This window comes from Neopelma chrysocephalum, unplaced genomic scaffold (assembly GCF_003984885.1).
Source record: "Neopelma chrysocephalum unplaced genomic scaffold, ASM398488v2 Primary Assembly neopelma1_97065, whole genome shotgun sequence".
NCBI classification, from domain to species: Eukaryota; Metazoa; Chordata; class Aves; order Passeriformes; family Pipridae; genus Neopelma; species Neopelma chrysocephalum.
In genome coordinates this window covers 1,170,151-1,190,593 of record NW_020925707.1, presented here as the reverse complement: position 1 = coordinate 1,190,593, position 20,443 = coordinate 1,170,151, and the positions used below count along the sequence as shown (strand labels likewise).

Below are 20,443 nucleotides of genomic sequence, written 5' to 3'. Positions count from 1 at the left end.
CGCCTAAGTCGCAGTAATTACAAAGATGAATAGCACCCGAACTAATATTTGTTAAAAATACGAGGATCTTCGCAAAACCGACGTCTGCCTTTCCCTTCCTCCACTGGGACCAAAGCCCGCAACTCCCACCCCGCTCCCTCAGCGGGAGAATGGCGCAAGTTCCGCCAGGGCTCAGGTTCCGCCCTTCTTCCGCGGCGGGGGGCGGAGGAAGCCGGGACGTCCACTCTCCTGGCACTTCTCGGATGGCTGCGGGTGGGAGATGCTGTCGCGGGTGCCGGCGGTGGCTCCCCCGCCCGACCCCATCCCTGGCCCCGGCCCCCGCCGGGCTGTCTGTCACCGGCCGCCGGGACACGGCGCTGCCACTTGCCCCGAGCGTGGGAATGGGAGGGCCCAGCCGTTCACATCTCTTGCACGCCGTTTAACGGAATCAATTAGGGAAGACAGACCCTCTGCTTCTCCACCCCCGCACGCCCCCTCCCCTCACTCTTTTTTTTTTTTTTTGTCAGGACTATATACGTCCTAATTATTTCGGTATGGGATGCCAGAGCTGTTTCCTGGATAGATCTGATCATCCTTAAACAAAAAGAGAGGAGGCGCACACGTGGGTTTTGGAGTAAATGTCACTTTCATTTCCAATGCTAGGCGCAGAGCAAGGCACAAAACATTTTTTTACACTTTGACAGGGGGGAGGCGATCTCGTCTCCATCATGTCTTTCTGCTTCAGTAGCTTCCTCAAGGAAACCCTCTCTCAACAGAGAAGCATCTGTGCTTGCGTTTTGAATAGAAGAATAAAAATCGGCCATTACTTTTTTTTTTCTCCCATTTTTGTGCAGCTCCGCCGGGTTCTCAGTAGATATAAATTATTAAGCTTGCCTACACTTCAGTGTAAAATTTTTCCGAAAGCCTACTTTCATAGGATTTGAAATTAACCTCGTTGCTTTGTCTCAGATGCACATAGATGGGGTTTGGGTTGGTTTGTTGCTTTTATGTTGGTTTGAGGTTTTTTTCCTCAGTTCAGTAGTCCACTCTATATCATCAACATCACCGTCTTCATCATCACAACTTCCACCTTTATTTTTAAGGTTACTTCATTGCAATGAATCACTTTGCACAATGAAACTCATGATTAGCTTTCTAATAAAAAATTAAATCATGTATATCCTCTTAGCCCAGTTTAAGGCTGGCTGGTCTGGGTTTCTCTTTATTTATTTATTCAACAGCAATAGTTGCACATGCATTGTTTATCATCAGTACCATGTCCTCTGTGCAGCAGCTGGCTATCCATTATATGCCATCTGACAACTTCATATTTTGGAATAAGTATGCCATTTAATTTCATCCACTCCCACCTTCAGCTGTATAAATATTAGATTCAATAAGCATTACTGACCCTTCTCGAGTTTTACTGTCTCTCGCAGCAGTCTTTCATTTTCACACGTTGTACGATGATCTTGAAGGAGTTTTTACTTTCGGTTATCTAGCTTTATGAAGACCAAAACACTCATACAGCTAGATAACCAAAGATAACAACTCTCTTCCCTCAAATATTTTATTTATTTATTTATTATTTTTTTCAGTCCTTGCTAGAATCCAGAGTTTTTCTGGCAAACAGACATGTTGTTTCCTCCAAGAGCACTGGTGCTGCTTTAAAATGTTCATCCTTTTATGCAAGTGTCTCTGTATGTATGTGCAGCTATGTTGCCTTCAAAGTTTATTCTGAACTTTTTTTTCAGCCAGTAATTTCCGGCAGGGATAGCCAATAATTCGTCTGTTAATACCAGAAAATAAAACCAGCCATTAAGGTGCGTCAAGCTGCGTTAAGAGAGAGGAGCATCCATCCTTTAACAGGCCTCTATTTGCAATGTAAATCGCTTCGTTCTCACGAAAGACTCTCTAGCCTCTATAAAGATGTAAAGCCATCGGCAATTTCCAGCGCAGTGTAAGGAGGAAGAAGAAAAAAAAAATTCCATTTAGTAGAAAGTAACAAGATGATTCGAGGATGCGTCTCTTGATTCCTTTAGAATATGCACGGCATAGATCTCTTTGCCAAATGGTGGCAGCTTGATTGCAAATATCTTGCGTGCAGTGTGTGTTTTAGAAGGGGAAGATCCTCTCTTTCTCGGGGCTCCCAGAGCTGGGGAGAAGAAGACGCGGTCTTACCGGCTGCTGCCGCCCCCGGTCTGAAAGAAGGAGGAAAGGGCCATCATTGGAGGGCTTTCAGTGCCAAAATGCGGGCCAGCCAGGCAAGGTCAAAGGTCCTGGACCGCGGGAGACCAAGGTAATGATGATGTCATGAGAAACCTCAAGTACACACGGCTATTGATATGCATGAGCGACCAGACGCCGGCGCCGGGACCGAGCCCGGTCTCGCCTCCAGCATCGCCGCCTCCGCCGTCCTGGCGCGGGGGATCCGCCCGCAGCTGGCACCTTCCTCCTCCTCGGCAGCGCAGACCGCTTCAACATCCAGAGGCCAGGAGGCAGGACGCTCTCCCCTGGGGCGGGAAGCAGCCTGCCCGGCCCCGGGGAGAGCAGGGGAGCCCCGAGGAGCCCGCGCTCCTCTTCGGGCAGCCCCCGCCGGTGCGCAGCGATGCCGCGGAGGGAGCGGGGCCTGGTACTCAGAGGCCGGGAGCAGGGCTGTGCTACGCAGTGAGTCGATGTGTAATTACATTGACAATTTGCTCTGTCGTAGGGTGTCTGCGGGGAGCTTTTTTTTTTTTTTTTTTTTTTTTTTTTTTTTGTGTGGGGTTTGTTTTTTTTTTTTTGGTTGGCTGGTTTGGGGTTCTGGTTTTGGGGGTTTTTGTTGGATTTCTTTTTTTCTGTTGTTTTGGTTTGGTTTGGGTTTTTGTGTTTTTGTTTGTTTGTTTGTTTGGTGGGTTTTGGTTTGTTTCGTGGTTTGTTTTTTGTTGGGTTTTTTTTGACTCCACATCTCTGTCGTGCTTCGCGCCTGGCGTGATTCGCAGGTATTTACAGCGGGACGGTCCAAGGTGTTTTCCTCTGCCCGTCCATGGGGGAACCTGAGCGCAGCAGATTCAGTGTATTCTGTGGCATCTGTTCCACCTCTTCGCCCTTCTACCCTCCCCCCCTCCCTCCCAGCTTGTGTCTGTGTCTGTGTTAGAATGCAACACAGGTGAACATTGCAGCAACATTTGTTTAAGGCCATGCATCATCACCTGACGAAATGCCTTAATAAAACTGCTGATTTATCGTTTATTTTTATTCACCTCGTACTCAGAGCGAAGAAATGCATGCTGGTGTTACTCATGGAACCAACGAAGGCAAGTCTTTCTAAACTGTTAGGATGTGTTATGTGCAGTTTTAGGATTTAAGCCTCTCAGTTTCCCCTTCCCCACTCCCCCAAAAGAACATTACACTTTGAATTATTTAACAATATAATTTGCGTGCAATTTTTGTTACTCTGAAGTGCAAACTTTAAAGGCCTCCTGAGTAGATGTGATATAATGAACCTTCTTACTGAGATCTACCATATTTTCTTTAGAAATTAAAAAATGCACTTCAACAGCTCCAGTGTGCAGTGGTCAGTATAACACACACACACCAAAAAATTCAGCACACACAGACTACGGACTGCTCTGAACTCCTAAAGGAATCACAAGTTAAAATTCATGCTGTACTCCTCTTCTAAGGTGCATAATATAACACAGCATATCATGCACTATGTTCCTGCATAATTACAGTCAATATGCCACACTGCATTTAAATACATTTTTGTAAACTAACCTGTGTTTGCATAGGTTGCTAATTTTTAGGTGGAATTTATGAATGCATGGAGTCAAACTAAAGTTGTTGTTGCTCTGTGTTGGCTGCAGAGCTTGCTTGTATGATAAAGGAAATGTGTGCTTGTGTGTATACAGGGGAGCCATATGTACATGTCAGTCCAGGTACATGTGTGTGTATGTGTTTGAGCTAAAATATATATATAGATGTATGTAGTTACACTGTAAAATATCAAGTAACCAGCCCATTTTTTATCATAATTACAAAAACGTGAAAACAGGGAAGTAATCTCAGACACTGCCCAAAATTAATACTGTCACCAAGAAGTATCACATAGGCATTGCTAATCTGCCAGTCTTCTAAGTCTCAAATACTGCAGAAATATTACTAATTTATTTCTCCTTCCAGATTCTAAGCCTTTGAAATCAAGCATTTCTTTTTTTAAACAGGTATTATTTATCCTCATATAGACTGCTTTTTTGCAACCAGTGCTTTTTACCTGATAGATGTAAGAGCTCATTGTGCCAGTGTTCTTTGTGGAAAATTCAGAGACTCACACAAAATGGTTAGAATACTTATAATGCTGCATTATGAGTTACTGAACTTCTTCATTACCTCTCAGGCTGTTCAGGCACAACAGGAGCAACTGAATCAGACATCTGGTACATCCCGAGGCACATGATCACTTTGATATTATGTAAAATTCTAATGAGCTTTTCTGAAATGGCAGATAAGCAAAAAGATGTGGTTTTTATGGAAATAGCTAGGGGCAGTAGTGCTGGTGATCAAGCATGTGTTGCATGGGACAGGCTTATGAGCTTATGGATTAAATTCTTTCAGTCAGAGGTATGGAAATTCAAGTACTACTCATGTATGTGTGTGTGTGTGTATGCTTATATAGGTCTCTATGTACATATACAGGTGGATATGTACATATCTGCATATAACCATATTAACACAGATGGATATGTACATGTTAATGCAAGTGCGTCACCAGATGTCACATGTCACCGGATTTACACTTAAATTCAAGGTATATTATTACAAATGGGTATTTCCAGAGATGTAAGGTGTACCTTCAAAACACCAAGCCCTGTTCTCACAACCACCTCACTTACACTCTGACTTGGGAAGTAACTGCAATACACACGTTTTGTTGATTACTCATTGGAGCATGTCAAAAGAGCCAACATGATGGTTATGATGTAGCTGATCATTAGCCGTATTACAGATTACATTTTCTAGCCCTTAGCCTTAAAATCGTTGGGTGTCCATTAAGTATTTGTTTATTCTGAACATTACAAAAATGTATGCAGCGGTTTAAGGCACATTTCCAAGACTTCAATGTTGCCTAGCATGTGGAAAGTTTAAGTAATGCACAGTTCTGAAAATTCTGCCCAAAACATCACCTGAATTGTCAAAACCAGCAGTTAACACAGCCTGCTCTCTTCTAGTTTACATAATTGAACAAAACTTATTTGTTCCAAAGTCACTGTAGAAACATCAGCCTGTTGGAAGACATGGAATACAAACACTGACTTTTTCCTCCTAGTTGCCTAATAAATTCCCACTAATGGCCTGCAGATTAGTATGTGATTGCCATGCTTGCTTTCTAATCTTTTTATAGGTCTCTAGACAGCTGTGACATAAAGAAGAAATATCCTGCATGGATTTTTTAAGAATAAACAGTCTCTACTGACTTTAAAGGGGAATGCTTATGATTCTCTAATTATTGCAATCAGACCCCCATCCTATCTCCAGCATCCCCACCTTCTGTGTGGAAGACACACAGGAATGTGTCTTAAGCTGCTGTGAGGTACCTAAGAGGGCGCAGTGTTACATAAATTCCATTTTCATACTAAATTATGGCAGAATTCATGTACAGTCAAACCACCATGGCATGCCAGTACAGCCCAGTCCAATTCTCCTTGTAGAGCAGCATCCCTTTCCTCCCAGCCAGGTAAGTCACTTGACTGTCTTGCCTTCCAATAAAGGTGCCCCATCTTTTCTTTTGTGGTCACTATTTCATTTGATGACAACTGCAGACTATACTTCTGTTATGTTAAACCTATAGTATGAAAAGGGATACCTACTAAAAATTACTAACTAAAAAAAGTCAGATTATCAAGAATTCAGTCTCAGAAAAAAATACATTATCAAACCTGCACACAGTCAGTGATCACACGTGGAAACACTGTGTGCTGTTAAAGAAGATATATTCGTATCTGTAGGTGATGCATGTCATTGTCTGACTTTTATTAAACATACAAACAAACAAATTACCGTTTCTTGTCGTGATTTCACTACCTGTGGTATGTCTGCGTTGTCTAAACCTGAAAAATAGCCCCCCCCAAAAAACCAAAGGATCACAATTTAAACACTTTCAGTGTTTGATTCTTGTTCCAGAAATGCATGTGAATGGGTAAACCTATGTGTTTAGAAGGCACTGAGTATATTAACTTCCAAGATTATTAGATAAATCATTAAAACGCTTGACTCTAGGTTAAATGGGGAAATAACTAGCCACATTTCCTGAAGATGATCTAATATGACAGAAAACAGATATGAGTGATGTCCTCCTGTATCTGCAGGGTTAAATATGGTAATCAATATTTACAGGAAATCATATGACTAATGCGCATTTTTAAAATTTTATTGTTATTTCTGGAGAATTATGCTTAAAAATAAAAGGCTAAAAATATTATTTGAGGCTGCAGAATAGAAGTGACCAAAATTATAGACGCAGATCTATGATTTGCATACTGTAAGCTGCCAGTTACTTAATAAAGGATGGAGGCTCCACCTAGCCTTCAGTTCAAAACATGCAAAACATACTAAGCCTGCCTTTCCCCACTGGATTTCCCAGCCTTTCCAGACCTATGGTGTGCTGAAACCTGAATTACCAGGAAGGCATGGTCTCTATTTACAGCCTCGAAAGCTTATCAAGGGCCGCAGGGTTAAATAAATACAACATAGGCCGCTCACTTTCATTGCATTGTATCCAATAGAGCAGCCTTAGCTGAAAGAAAAAATTAAATAAATTCTTATTATTATTTCCCAGGGAGCAACAGTGTTCTTGGATGTTACAATGAAGCAGTTTCACCTGCTCCACGGACTGGTGTGGACTGGGGTCGTTGAAGGATTTTGACCACTTTTTTGGTGGATAGAGAGGTGCAAGGGGACACTCCTGGGCCATGGTGAGCAGCCGGGCTGCACCCTTCTGCCAGGTACGCTCCTGAGCTGAGCCATTTTGGCCAGGATGGATTTGGAGAACCCGGGAAGTGATGGCTGCTTGTTCCGAGTGATCCACTACGTGGAAGGCGCTGGATGAACAAACTGCTGCGAGCAATCCCTTCCACCTCGACCAGCTGCAAGATATGCCTCCAACTTCTCTCCTTCCCCCTCCTTTTTTTTTCTGCCCATTTCCCTCCCCCCTTTATGTTTTTTTCTTCAATTTTTTTTTAAGTTTTTTATTGTTGTTGTTTGGTTGTTTTTTTAAGCTCAACTATGTAAAGGCCTGTTATACTTCAGCCCTGTGACTGTTTGTTCCTGTGCCTGCACTACTGCACACCTTTCGAGGGCACCCAGGCATTGCAAAAAAAAGCTCCCTCAGAAGCCGCAGCTTGGCAACTGCTGGTAGTCTGCCAGATAATTAACATTTCCCGCTACCAAATACAGCTCCACGACCAACAGGTTTATATTCAGACACACAAAACCAGCTCACCGGCATAAACCGCTGTGTCCAGTCATAAACCCTCCCTTGTTAATCAAATGTCCCCTGCCAGGAGCAAGAGGAAGTGGCCAGATCTCCGTTGGGAAGACCCTGTCTGACTACCCGGGGAGAGGTGGCCTCCGCGGGCTCACAGGGATCCGGGAAACCTCCACCTGCCCGGAGCTCAGCATCCCAAATTTTGCCGGGAATTCAGGACACCGACACACATACATAAACACTTGCGGTACTTACATTTCTTCGCCTTTATCAGGGAAAGATGTGACCCCAGATCTAGGGGGAAAGCTGAGCCAACGGTGACAAACAAATATCCCCACGGCCAAGGCCCCTCAGAGCAGAGAAAGCTCTTTCAATTTTCCAGAAATTCATGTCTTTCCCCTCGCCATCCCTATTTAAAAGTGCTGCTTAGCTCCACGGTGTTATTCTTGTTCCAACGACTCTAAAAGAGTTAGAAATGTTCCATCCAGAAAAACAGGAGAGAAACACAGAAAGTTGGCTTGGGTTTGCCATTATGTTTTTTTTTTTTTTTCTGCAGTGCTTCCTATGCCCCGGAGTAGAAAGTGAACTGTTGTATGTGAGGCTCTGCAAGTTTTTGGGGGGAGTTGGCAAAGGTCTAGTCCAGCCCTCTCTGCTGAGGAGGACGTGCTCTGAAATTCAAGCAATTTCCCCAATGCTTTTGTTGCTGATGAACTGAAGCCCTATTGTTCATCCATTGCCACGGTCTTTTTCAGTTCCTATTATAGGTTATATGTTGCCAGAGATAATGAATTTGCACCAAAACTTGTCATAGTCCCATTTTGACAGACGGAACAAATTAGAAATGTCTAGTGTAAAGAAGAGCAATGGTTACCTTTTCCTAGAGAAGAAGGGAAGCTCGCATTTCTTTGGAAACTTAGGAAAAAAAAAAAAAAGTGAAGCAAAAGGTCCAGTTTTCTAAGGTGTTTTCTTTCAGTTAAATTCCAGAAGAAGAGTTTCATCCGAGTCTTGTTTTTGGAAGGCACTGCCATTTTGTGCAACTTTTGTCCAAACCAAGCAGCCGGTCAACAGCAGGAAAAAAAAAAAAAAAAAAAGAAAAAAAAACTGTAAAAAAATAACCTTCTCCCATCCCTGCTGTCATGCGAACTTGTAGCGTGACCTCTCGTCGCTGGAAGGAGGGTGTCCTAAAGCGCTGGCCGTTCCTTCTATCCCCACTCATCCATCGCTCTGGGTTTGGAAACAGCGTGAAAGCGCCCGTAAAAGCCCCGGCTAGGTTTTAGGGCGCAGGGGGCGGGTAGGGAGAAGTTTAGGTGTGCGCCGGAGTGGGAGGTGTGCAGAGAGGAAGGGATGGAGGCAGGGATGGAGGAGGGATAGAAGGAGAAAGGTGCAGGGCGAGGGGGCGGCAGGATGGTTCGTTCCTACCCCAGCCCCCGCCTGGGGGGCGTGTGGGGTGTGACGCCCGGGGGGCGTGTGGGGCGTTGTCGTGTTGGCCCCTCACTGTGAGTCGGCTGTACACGGCGCCGCGAGTGGGCAGTTGTCAAGGAGTGTGAGTATGTGTGTGGGGAGAGGGCTGAGAGGGGCAGGGGAGGGCGGGGAGAGGGGCGACGCTCAAAAATTAATAAATATATGTATATATACACGCTACAGACGCGCACACACAGACAATTATATTTTTATGTATATATATATAATGTGTGTGTGTTTGTGCGTGTGTGTGTTTGTGTGTATGTATATGATGTCAGATGTGTGTCCTGCTCGGAGCGCGAGGCTCCAGGGAGCGGGAAGCAGCTTCGCTGTCTCCGGGCACGGATTTCCGCGGAGTGTTTCTGCGGAGAGATCCCTACCGCAGCCCCGGGCAGCCGGGCATCCCCTGCCGGCACAGCCCCCGGCGATCCGGCCGACAAAGAGAGCTCTGTGAGGACCGAAACGCCAGTCCCGACAGAACCGAAGGAATTTAGCACGAACCCCTTTAAAACAACAACAACAACAACAACAACAACAAAAGATTTATAAAAGTCGACACTGCTAACCCGGTCAGAAAAACGCTCGCGTTTCCGCTTCCTGGCGAGGGCATTGAAGATTAGTTGAAATGCTTGAATGGAGGAGCGGTGAGTGAGTGTGCGGGTGTGCAGCCCTAGGAACGGCTGTGCCAAGGTCCACAGAGAGGCTCTGGAACAGCTCACAGCAGGCTGACAAATGAGTTAATAACGTGAGCAGCAAAGGAGAGAAATTCGGGTCCTAACAGAGAACTTCCCTCTCATCCTGCCGCCTCGCCGGCTGAAGTTCTGAAAGTTCTCCCAAACATCATGATACACTGCAGAGTCTCCAGCAGAAGCGGTGGAAAGGAAGGAGGAGCACACACCGCTCTCACCCACCACCTACTACCACCGTATGCTCATCGATTCCCCGTTCACACCACGCTTCCTCCCGGTGGAGGGAGGGGGAGATCACGGCAAAGCCAGGAGAGCGGCTTGGACTTGCAGAACAGACAGGCGGGGACTGAGACTCGAGATGAGGACTGCAGCCACCCACTCCTCCAGCCGCCCGCCTCTCCTCCCTCCCTCCCTGTCTCCGAGTCCCGTACCCGCGGTTCGCTGCGGAACAGCGCCCGGATGGATGCTGCGACTCCGCTGGCTCAACGCTCCTCTGTCATGCAATGTTTTGGGGAGGGAGTAGAGAAATTTCTATTTCCCGCTCGTCTCCTGATGCAAAGAAGCGGCAAATAACGTCTAACTAAAAAAAAAAAAAAAAAAAAGAGACAGGGCAGGACGGACTCGCCGGTCCTGCGGGAAGGTGGGCTTTCTTTTGGGGGCGAGCGTTGGGGCAGGCAGCGCTGCTGTTGCTGCTGCTGCTGCCAGAGCCTATTTCATATGGCAGAGCGCGGCCAGGAGCCTGCACGGCCGTGGAGCATCTCAGTGGCTGCGCCCCTGCCCCGCGTCCTCCATCCCCACTTCACGTTCAAGGTTTAGCGGAGAGGTCACGTCCACTGACGTCAGCTGAAGCCGTACGGCACGTCCGTCTGCATTTACATACATCAAGGAAATTAGGGCATAAAAAAATAGGAAAAAAATAGAATATGGAAATCCCCCTGCTCCGAGAAGAGACTGCAGATTCTGGGAGTGATCGTCCCTATTTGCAGAAGATCCTAATTAACGGAACAAAAAACTGGGCCTCCCTTTTCTAAACATCATCATCATCCACAGCAAAATAAACATTCTCGAAATGAGCGATCGGAACCGGGCTGCGGCGCGATCTGGGAGCGGGCGGCCCCGTTGTGAATGCAGGGCTCCACCGCTGCACCATTCTCATCTCCTCCTCCTCCAGCTCCTGTTGGCTCCAGCGTGTATTACTTTTAATACTGATGCATATGTAAAGGTATATTTGCATTGTTTTTAATTTACTGAAAGTTGCAGCCTATCGCTTTTCCTTTGCCCTCTTTTATCTATCTGTTTAAATATCTTTCCTTTCCCCTTCCCCCCCATTCCCCCGGTTTTTGGCGAGATTCTGCAGTGTGTCTCTATATACAGTTTCCTCCATGCTTCTGTTTGTATAAGGTTACAGACTGTGTACAGTGCTAATACTACAAATCAAGGTGCACAAGATGCTTATTGGGCCTTAAGAAGGGAGGAGGATCTTATTGCCCTACTCGGCTATCACATCGCTGGCTTGAAACTGGGAGTTTGCCTAATTAAGTTCATATTAGGAAACAAATTTTAAAAGCCACCAACACCCCCGCTCCTGCTCCGTTTAAGGGTATAAAGAGATACAGATAATGCGTGTAAGGGGACTCTTTAAATGGATTTATAATATCTCATTGCTGTCTTATGACCCATAAACACACTTATATCTGCCTTGGTTTCAGGAATCGTTTATTTCAAAATCTTCTCTTAAAATGTGCAGAGCCAGGTACGGAGAGCTTTCTCTGAGGAAGACATTTTGTATTTTCTTTCTTAGGTGCTGCATTATTAAATATATTACGCCTCGTTTTAACATGCGCAGCCTTAAATCCACTACATAATTCTTAATAGAAAAACCAGCTTTTTAGATGTTATTTGACAATATGCTCGTAGCCTTATGCTTGCTTTACCCGAAAAACCACAGGCCTTGAATTATATGAAAAATATTGTTAGCATATTTCGATTTAGCTTAATGGGTAACAATAAGAAAGAAGAGTAGCAATAAGTGTAGTTTAAATATGATTAAATCCAGAAGATTGCTCTGTTTTTATAGTCCAGAAATGTTATATTTTTAAACGAGAAACCTTATTTCCCTAAGAAACGACGGGGGGGAAAAAAAAAAGCTCAAGTGCATGGATAGATAATTATTACACTATGAATTACTCACCTGCATGGATGTATCAGGCAAAAGTTAGCCTTCTCCAAAGACTGACATGCATGTATTTTTTTTAAATAAAGAGTGGAGTGTCTGTGTTTCTCAGTGCCTGTTTCACCACAAGTATACTTTAATTCTTTGTAATTTCTTACGGTATTCCCAGCGCTGCCTCTCCTTCCAGTTTTACGAGCTCTACGCTGATATGCCATCCAGTAAAAAGTGGTCAGATGGCTATACGTAAAATATTTAAAGAAATAATACCATCCCAAAACGGAAATCGTCACGGTCATCCCTTAGGTTAGCTCTTACCTTACTACATCTAGCAGCAATTAATTAGGAAAGTACTATTTTTACACATTTTTATCAACAGCGGGTGCCGGGGACTCCCGGCCCTCTGGCGCAACCTGACCACCGCCCCTCCCTGTCCCTTTTAATTAGCGCTCGTGCAGTTGTCGCTCCCTTGCGGACCCGCATTAGCGTGTGCGGGGAGGCGGGAGGAGGTGAGAGCGGGTCAGTCTATCTTTCCGTTCCCGCAGCGCATCCCGCATCATTCCCTCCCTTCCCGCCCCCTCCCCGGTGCCTTACCCCGCGCCTCGCCGCAGCTACGACGGGACAGGGGTGGCAGCCGTCTGCGCCCCCGGAGCACCCCCCAGGCCGGGCTGCCGGGGGTCCGCCTCGCAGCATCCCTCCCCCCGGCTCCCCTCCTCGCCCCGCGTTACTGCGCGGTGGCCCCGCGAATCACAGCAGCGGCTTTTGAACAAGCCCCGGGGGTGGAGGGGTTGGCAGCGCGCCCCTCCCCCCCCGCCTGCGCCGCTGCCTGTGGCACGAGCAGCGTGGGGAGAGCTGCATGTCCCCCCCCCCCCACCGCAGACACTTGCCACTTGAACATGACGGGGGAAATAGGAACAATAAATGTCACCCCCGTTCTCCCCCGCCCCCGCGCCCACGCGTTACCTAATATCGGCCTTTTACTGCTAAAAATACGAGTCTGCACCGGTCGTCCTGGGTGATCGAAATACCATCAAAGTAGGCGATTTCTTGGATTTTCGTCCACGGATAGACAAACGAATACATAACAGCATTAATAATGCTCAGATTTCGGGTGGTCGCTGCAGCCACGGAGATGAGACAGGGCGCCGGGTTGAACATAAATAAATGCATGAAAAAAATCCATTTCCACATCTTCTCATTATTTTTCCCCACCATTTTTTTGGAGGATTTTTTCCCCATCAGTACTTTTAGTAACTATCGTCCTCTAAACCCAGTATTCATCATTTCACACTTGAATTTTCTCCCTTGACTCTTCATCCTTATCTTCTTATCATATATGTAAATAATCCGAACTGCTCATGGCTGTACATGTGAAAATTATTTTTTAGAAAAGTGGAGGTGCAGATACTGTGGATATAGTAGAAGGTATTTTTAAAGTATTTTCTTTTAATTACTCTCTTTTTCCTTTTTTTATTATTTTTTTTTCTACAGGACTTAGATATTGAAATGAAAACATGTAGAACGATGAAGAGATAATATTAGGTGAAGTAACGGAAATTTGGCGGGAGAAAAATATTTAATTTTTTTTCAGGAAGGGAAAAAATAAATTTAGAGCTTTCTCTGTACACACACACACACACACAATCTAATTCCTTACCTAAAAGCTTCCAGTGCGAATGCACCCTCACAGTGCATCTCCTTTGGAAATAATAATAATAATAATAATAATAATAATAATAAGCCAATGCCCTTTCTTTTCTGGTTAAGTACATCTCTCCTTATTAGAGGTACAGAGGCAGAAACCGAGAGGAGAGGCAGGAGAAGAGGGGGCGAAAACTACAATACTTTCATCCGTACTTCAAATAATCGCTAAATGTTAAGGTTTCCAGAAGCTCAGCAAACTCTTTGTTAAGGATGTTTTGGCGAGCATGCAGAAAGCCAACTTCAGCTCCAGCCCGGGGTGAGTGGATAGAACAACCGAATCTCCAGGCACGGAGAGGTTTGGCTTTCAGCACCAGCTGAAGGGAGATGATCCCCATTTTTGCGACGTTTCTTCTGCTCTTTTATTTTCGTAGCCAGCTTATACCTAGGCGAAAAATAACCCATCGTAAAGACAAGGCTTGAAATGCACGCTCTTTTCCATAAATATGGTCTCGCGGAAAGGAGTGAACTTGCTTTTTGCCTTTTTTTTTTTTTTTTATTCTCTTTGGTGTGATTTTTTCTTTATTTGTTTCATTGATTTGTTTTGTTTTTAAATTCACTCTGCAGGTGTGGAGTTTATGTTCTGTCACCATCCTCCCTGTCCCGTTTGTAACCCCTCGGCAGGACGTACTCCGCTTCTGAGCAGGGAAAAAAAGCGGGAAGGAGGTGGGAGCGACACCCCTTTCCTCCATGGGGCCTTTCCCCACCCGGTGCCGCTCAGTGTCCGGTCCAGATGCCACGGAGGGCTCCGGAATCCGTCCTCGCCGTGCACGGCACCGGTGCCGGCGGCGGGGGAACAGCGGCACCTGCCGGTGCCCGCGGGCAGGACCCGCACCGAGCGCGATCTCCGCTGTCTCCCGGCTCCTCCTAATGCTCTCCAAATGCTACCCCTCGCCGTCGCGTCTGGGCTGTGCTCCACCAAATAATAATAATAATAATTATATATATAAATATATATATACAGAGAGAGAGAGAGAGAGAAATCTGTGGGAATAAGGATGCTCTGCAGGTAGAGCATTCCTCGGGTGACATGCAGCACCCTCTGCCCTCCACCCCGTCTGAATTCCTCGCTCTCGTTCCCACTGGGGCGGGGTGTGTGTGTGTGAAATTGTCGTCCCCTCATCCCCCCACTTGCTTCGCATGTTAATTGCCGGGATCAAAATACGGTCTCAGTCTGTGGGTGCTTGTTTGATGAGAAGCCGGGCTTGCGAAACGCAGGGGCCGGGGAGGGGACGCTGCGATATCCCAGAGAACGGTAATATTTCGATATTCCTCCCTGCAGAATGGCCCCTCGTTATTTATTGAATTTTTACCAGTGCTGTCTGGAAAGACCTTTTTCTTGGAAGCATTTGTTAGCTAGTCACAGGAGTCTTTTATCTTCCCGCTATTCTCCCTTCGTCTTTTAATAAAAGTAATGAAACCGAAAGGTTTGATGTTAAGGAAATGCAGTTTTTACGTGCGGGAATGGTGGTGAAGAGTTCTAATCGCGGTAGGCAGTCAGGAGGAAGACGCACTCCCGAGAAACTGGAGGTTACGTTTGGTTGGATGAACCGCTCCTTCTTTTTTCCTTTTTTTTTTTCTTTTTTTTTTTTTTTTTTTTTTTTTTTTTTGTTTATTTGCCGAGCTTCCTCCATTTTGGTGTGTTTTAATAATAAATTTTTCTTTTTTCCTTTTTTTTTTTCTTTTTTTTTTTTTTTTTAATACTTTTGTTAGTTCATTAGCCGAGCTTCCTCCAAGTTGGTGTGATTCAATAATAAATTTTCCTGATCTCCTTCTAGGAATTTTTCGTTTTCTCGTATCTCAACAGACTGCAGGCGGGTAGAAGAATAACTCGGCTGTCTCTCAGAGGACCTTTCTTCTGCACCTTCAGGAGATCATTTCTTCTTCTCCGACAAAAAATAATAAGAATGTGATTTTTATTTTTCAGTAAGAAAAGGCTGTGGGCGCACGGCCATCAAATATTTAAATTTAAAAGTGGCGTGGCTGCTACATGCGGTTAAAAAAGCATGCGTGACGTGCCTGCTTCTCGCGTGTTTTAGCTGTCGTACTGCTGGTACCGATGTGTACCAGCGATGGGCACGGAGACAAACACACGGAAAGCCGGTTGCATCTCTCAGGTAGTAAAACCCGAGCATAAATTAGTCCTCCGCTCACCAGGATAACAATTTCGAGGTGCCCTTCTGAGCAAAGGCATCTCAGCCCAAGGACCGAGCAGATTATCTGAACGCCAGTCTTGCTCGGGCCGGTGGAAAAATAAGGATTAAAAGCAACGACAGAACCCCGACGGGCTGCGGAGGTTGTAGGGGAGGAGACACGGCGGCGACCTTTGTCCGCCTGTCCTTCTGGTAAGGATGTTGGCTTTCTGTTCTAGTAACATCCGGAACAGCCGAGGACTATTTTGACACTCATCCTTGCCCTGGACACCATGTCGCCGTCCCCGTCCCACTCCCCGCCTGGCGGTGCCGCATCTCCCCGCCGCACCGCGCCCTGCGGACGGACGGATGGATAGACAGACGGCACTACTGGTGCCGGTTCCCACGCTGCCGGAGCACCCACCCCCCGAGCCGGGACCGCTGCATCCTCCTTAAAACGTCGCCGTTTTGATGCTTGTTGACAAAAAGTTTCAGAGCTCTCCCAGCGCAAACCCCCGCCTTGGGTATCGGGGGGAGGGCTTGCGAGGCAACCTCCCCGTTGAGTCGAGCAGGGCAAGCACGCAGAGCCCCTTGCCCTGCCAGCCCCCTCCTGCTCCTGTTTTCTTCTCCACCTTTTCAGTAGCAACAAGGGATTCAAGAAACGGAGCTAAGGATGCGCGGCGGATGCCAGTCCTCTGTTCAGCCGCCACGCTGCAGGACCTGGGGAGGTCTGTCCAGGGAGCGCGGTTGTACGGGGGATAGAGGGCCGTCACGCCATCTGCCCTTATATTTACAGAACCTCAATTTTACCCCTCTTTCACATCCCCAAAAGGACGCTGGGAGGGAGAAGACAGACCTGTATCTTGTCCTCTCGCACAGGCCCATACCCTTTCCAGTACAGACGGTTACTCCCCAAACAGTCGCTGGAATATGACTCATCACCTCACCCACCCCACTGATTTTGATTTCATCCCGAGGGGCATTCGTCAGGCCTGTCCCCGCTCCCTAAACCCCCGTGCCTGTGCAGTACGATGCTCAGGGTGCAGGAAGTGCCGTGCGGGTGCCACACGAACACCCGCGCGTGTGTGTAGGTGTTTAACGAGCCCATGGGCAAACCCACATCAGCTGATCAGGTTTGAAATCCAATAGCTTCCCCTCACGTGAATTAGATTTGTCATTGACGGTAAGAAAGTAGGGAGCAGGAGGGTGTCAAGAACAAAAGAGAGCGGCGAAGGACTCCCGCGTCCCTAAAGGGACGCCTTCCCGCCTAGCTCCTCTCTTTCCACTCGGCTCGGACCCCAACTCATAACCTCCCTCGTTATTACAAGAGGCCGAGAGATGAAGGTCCGAGAGGGGTCGGGGCACAAGGGGAAATCCCTGCCTCGCTCCCAACGCCGGACAAGCCTCTCCAGCCTCGGGGTGAGACGGCACGGCCGGACTGTACCAAGCTCCCCCCCCCGTCCCTTCCTGGAGACACCCTCGTTCCGTACTCACCCCGTTCCCTCCTCTCCGCGCTCCGCAGCCGCCTGCTCTGCACCGTCACTCGTAAGCAGCCCGGTAGAGGCTTCTCCAGCCCCACTCGAACGGGGGGGAAGAAGGGAAGAGGCGGCAGAGGGACGGGGGGGGGGAGGTTGGTGGTGGAGGGAGGGCGGCGGCCACGAATGCTGCCCCACATCGGACTACGACGTGGCTCCCTCCCCGCTTTTCGCCCCGGTATTTCCCACTCACTTATCTCCTCCGCTCCCGCCTCAAGGCAGACAGCCTTGGGGGACGAGGACAGGTCTTTTGGGAGGGCCCTCCCTTCTTCAGGGTCTCGGCCAGGCAGGGTGAGGGGTTGAGGTTCAGCCTGTGGGGCTCAGCGGGGCTCGAGTTTGGGGCTGCTCGCGTCCCACGCCGAGAGCGGGGCTGTCGGGTCTCGAGTGCGTTGGCAGCTGGGGTGGGCAAGTCCCTCCGCGCACCACGCATCGCCCCCCCCGCCGCCTCTTGTTGTTATCATCACTATTCCTACTGCTGGTTAATTTAAGGGGCCTCTGCGAACGGAGGCCGACGGCGGGCACGGGGGAAAGCGGCTTCTCGGCGAAGGTGGGCTCTACCGGCGGGCAGCATCCCAGGGGGGCGGTGGGCTCGGACAGAAGGTGTCTGTGTCTGTGCATCGTTGTTGGAGCGCCAGCGGTACCCGGGGGTCGGTGAGAGGCACCTGCCGCGTTACCAGGGCACCACATCTGTGTCCGAGCGGCTGGGGTCGGGGGTCTCGTCACAGACCCCCTCGAAACTTCCACTGCTACAGATATACCGATTGCTCCACTCATTCCTTGGCCGGTTTTTGGCAATTTTCTCTCAAAGGTTTGTCGAAAGTTTTTGGCATCGGTACCCGGCAGGTACAATCCCACGGTAGTGACTGCGACATCCGTCACGACTTCCGCACGATTTGCATGCCAGAGATGGCACCATTCTAAACTTTCTTCCCTCTCTAGTGTAAATGAGGGCAAAATATTATTTGCCATATAGTTATTTGGAGAAGAGTGCATCCATCAGGCTGTGGTTTCTATGGGGTTATGCAAGTTTCGTGTTTAAACAGAGTGAAAATGAGCCAATACTAATATTTGTCAACGTGTTTCAGGATGTTCATACCTTATATTTACTATATACCAAACCCCCAAAAAATGTAATGAGAGGTTGTGTTAATAATATCGAATTAAATTAATAATAATTACAGTATGCTTAAAACCAGATTGTGCTAAAAGGAAAATAAATATTTGATTCTTTGGCATAAACAACAAAAAAAAGCATTTTAAACATTCTATATTGTGTTCACAAATTTTCTTTAGTTTCTAACCATTTTGGTTGTATACAAAATGATTAATATAATAAATAAAACTAGGTAAGCCAGACTACGTTGCGAATTGCTATTATTTAAATTATTAAAATAAAATCCTTGGATTAATGTTCATTCCAACAACTGTGGAAATATTCTCCTTTTAATTTACTTATTTTCAAAACAGAAACTAAAATATATTAGAGCTGACTTCATTTCATAGTAAGAAGAGTTCGTATTAGAACAACTGTCTGCATATCCTTGCTGTAATGTGCCACTACCTGAAGCAGATAAAAATGAACAAGGAAGCTCCTGAATTTGCAGTTTTTTTTCCTTGCCCTCTTTATAACTGCTGCTACTATACTCGTTTTCTCGTATGGATCATCCATTTTCTGGTGCTACATCTTTCCAGACACACTCACACTCAGGTTTATTCTTCTTCAGTAGTTCCTAGATATACTGACAACGTCAGCTTTTTTTTTTTTTTTAGTAGGCTTTCTTAAAAGTTGCTTTCAACTTCAGAAAACAGCTAAGCTCTTTCTGGGCAGGTCAGCTCCAGTGATATTAGGCATCAGCTTCTGTGGACCTCTAAGAATTCACGCAGGATAAAAAGTGAATTATTAGACGTGAAATCATCATCAAATTGGTTCTAAAGCCATTGAAATTGGTGCAACTGATTTTTAGCGGAGGAGAATTTGGCTCAGTTGTTCAAGTTACAAGAATGTGTGGCTGCTTGTTTTAAAATGCAGCTCTCAAATTCACCTCTTGTTAAACTTACATATAAATACACGGCAGGTAAAGACAAGCTATATCCAGATTTTTCAAAGTAATTTAAGGGGGGCAGAGGAATCTGATCAACTTAAAATTGTTTACTCTCAAATTTATTAGTGTTCCAGCCGTGCAGCTGTACGGAACATAATTATCAGACGAAAAAGTCTTGCCAAGAGCCTGAAGCCTTACAATAGGGGATGAAACACTTAAAATCCTGCTTAATTATTCTGGCCAAATGAAATGTTTAATTGTATTTCCGTTTTTCCTCTAATGATTTTCTCTCCCCAGAACTCTCACCGCGAATAATACACCTGCATTGCTGAGCAAAACAGTAGGCCACTCTGAAAACTACCTGTCCAAACAGTGAGAGATGGGATCGGGATACTCGGTAGGTCCATGGCACTCCCTGAAGAGAATTCGGCTTTGAACAGGACACACTTCATCCTCCTCTTCACCAGGCAAAATTACTTCAACTATATCATAAGTATTAAATGTATTTTTTTGTTTTAGTTATTTGAACAACTTAAGGTAGACTTTAGTCCTGCTGCTGCTATTCAGTCAAAACTTCCGTTAGGGGAGGGAACATTTTTCCAGGCGAAGAACTGAGGACGGTCTCAAAAACGAGAACAGAAAGTTTGCTGCGTTCTTTGGATTTTTTTTTTTTAAAGTCCGAGTGGTGTGTTATTATAAAAGTGTGTCTAGGTAATAAAACGAGAACTTCTGAGAACTTCTTAACATGTTCTGGCTGGGCAGGTTTGACCCGAAGTCTTTAAAATTGGGTAACATCTCCCTCCCAAACTATCCTGTGGTCCTATGATTCCACGATTCTGAGATTCTGTGATTCTAAGATCGGAAAATTTGGACCCACGCGGGACGCCCACGGCGGGAGGGACACGGTGATATCCACGTGGTTTCTGTGTGGGTGAGGAAGGGGAGCTGTGAGCCCGTCCGACTTCAAAAACGAGGTAGGGGTTTCCCTGTTGAGAAGGTACCAACTGGCTCATTCCAATACGGCATGTGAGGATGGGAGGAGCATAAGGCGGTTCTTCCCTGAGTCCGCCGACCCATTTCAGCTGGGATCGTTATTTCCATTGGAGGAAAACGAAAAGTTACATGAATTGCCTCAGTTACTCTTTTAATGTGTGTGTGTGTGTGTGTATGTGTATATTTTCCAGGCAAGTGTAGGAATAACTGGATAAATTTTCAAAAAAGATCACTATTTTCTCTCTCCCCCTCCCCTCCCCCCCCCTATCCCCTCCC

General features: G+C 46.4%; 1 protein-coding gene and 3 long non-coding RNA genes across 5 annotated transcripts in view; 3 read left to right on the top strand and 1 right to left on the bottom strand.

Annotated features, from left to right (window-relative positions):
- The first annotated feature begins 1,955 nt into the window (after nt 1-1,955).
- LOC113961175 (extensin-like) lies at nt 1,956-3,289 on the top strand. The gene is made up of 2 exons (XM_027671271.1): nt 1,956-2,646; nt 3,233-3,289. Exons 1-2 carry the CDS (start codon nt 2,293-2,295, stop codon nt 3,287-3,289), a joined length of 411 nt encoding a protein of 136 aa, XP_027527072.1. The 5' UTR covers nt 1,956-2,292.
- Nucleotides 3,290-4,725: 1,436 nt separating this feature from the next.
- On the top strand, nt 4,726-7,265 carry LOC113961183. The gene is made up of 2 exons (XR_003532234.1): nt 4,726-5,695; nt 6,797-7,265. It is a non-coding gene; the product is annotated as an uncharacterized LOC113961183 (long non-coding RNA).
- A 421-nt stretch (nt 7,266-7,686) lies between these two features.
- On the bottom strand, nt 7,687-17,604 carry LOC113961181. The gene is made up of 3 exons (XR_003532231.1): nt 17,092-17,604; nt 12,359-13,850; nt 7,687-8,481 (listed from the first exon to the last, which is right to left on the bottom strand). It is a non-coding gene; the product is annotated as an uncharacterized LOC113961181 (long non-coding RNA).
- The window catches only part of LOC113961182, a 4,365-nt gene continuing 689 nt past the window's right edge, over nt 16,768-20,443 (top strand). The window contains exons 1-3 of one of the 2 annotated variants that reach the window (XR_003532233.1): nt 16,768-17,016; nt 19,472-19,571; nt 19,937-20,148. This is a non-coding gene — a long non-coding RNA (uncharacterized LOC113961182). Of the gene's footprint in view, nt 17,017-17,648; nt 19,572-19,936; nt 20,149-20,443 lie in introns of those variants that run through there. The other variant, XR_003532232.1, reaches the window with a different exon arrangement.

Excerpts from the sequence above, each read along its gene's own strand:
- LOC113961175 (XM_027671271.1), top strand. The coding sequence starts at position 2,293 with ATGAGAAACCTCAAGTACACACGGCTATTGATATGCATGAGCGACCAG. Across the intron at positions 2,647-3,232 it reads GAGCAGGGCTGTGCTACGCA|AGCGAAGAAATGCATGCTGG; the intron begins GTGAGTCGATGT and ends CCTCGTACTCAG.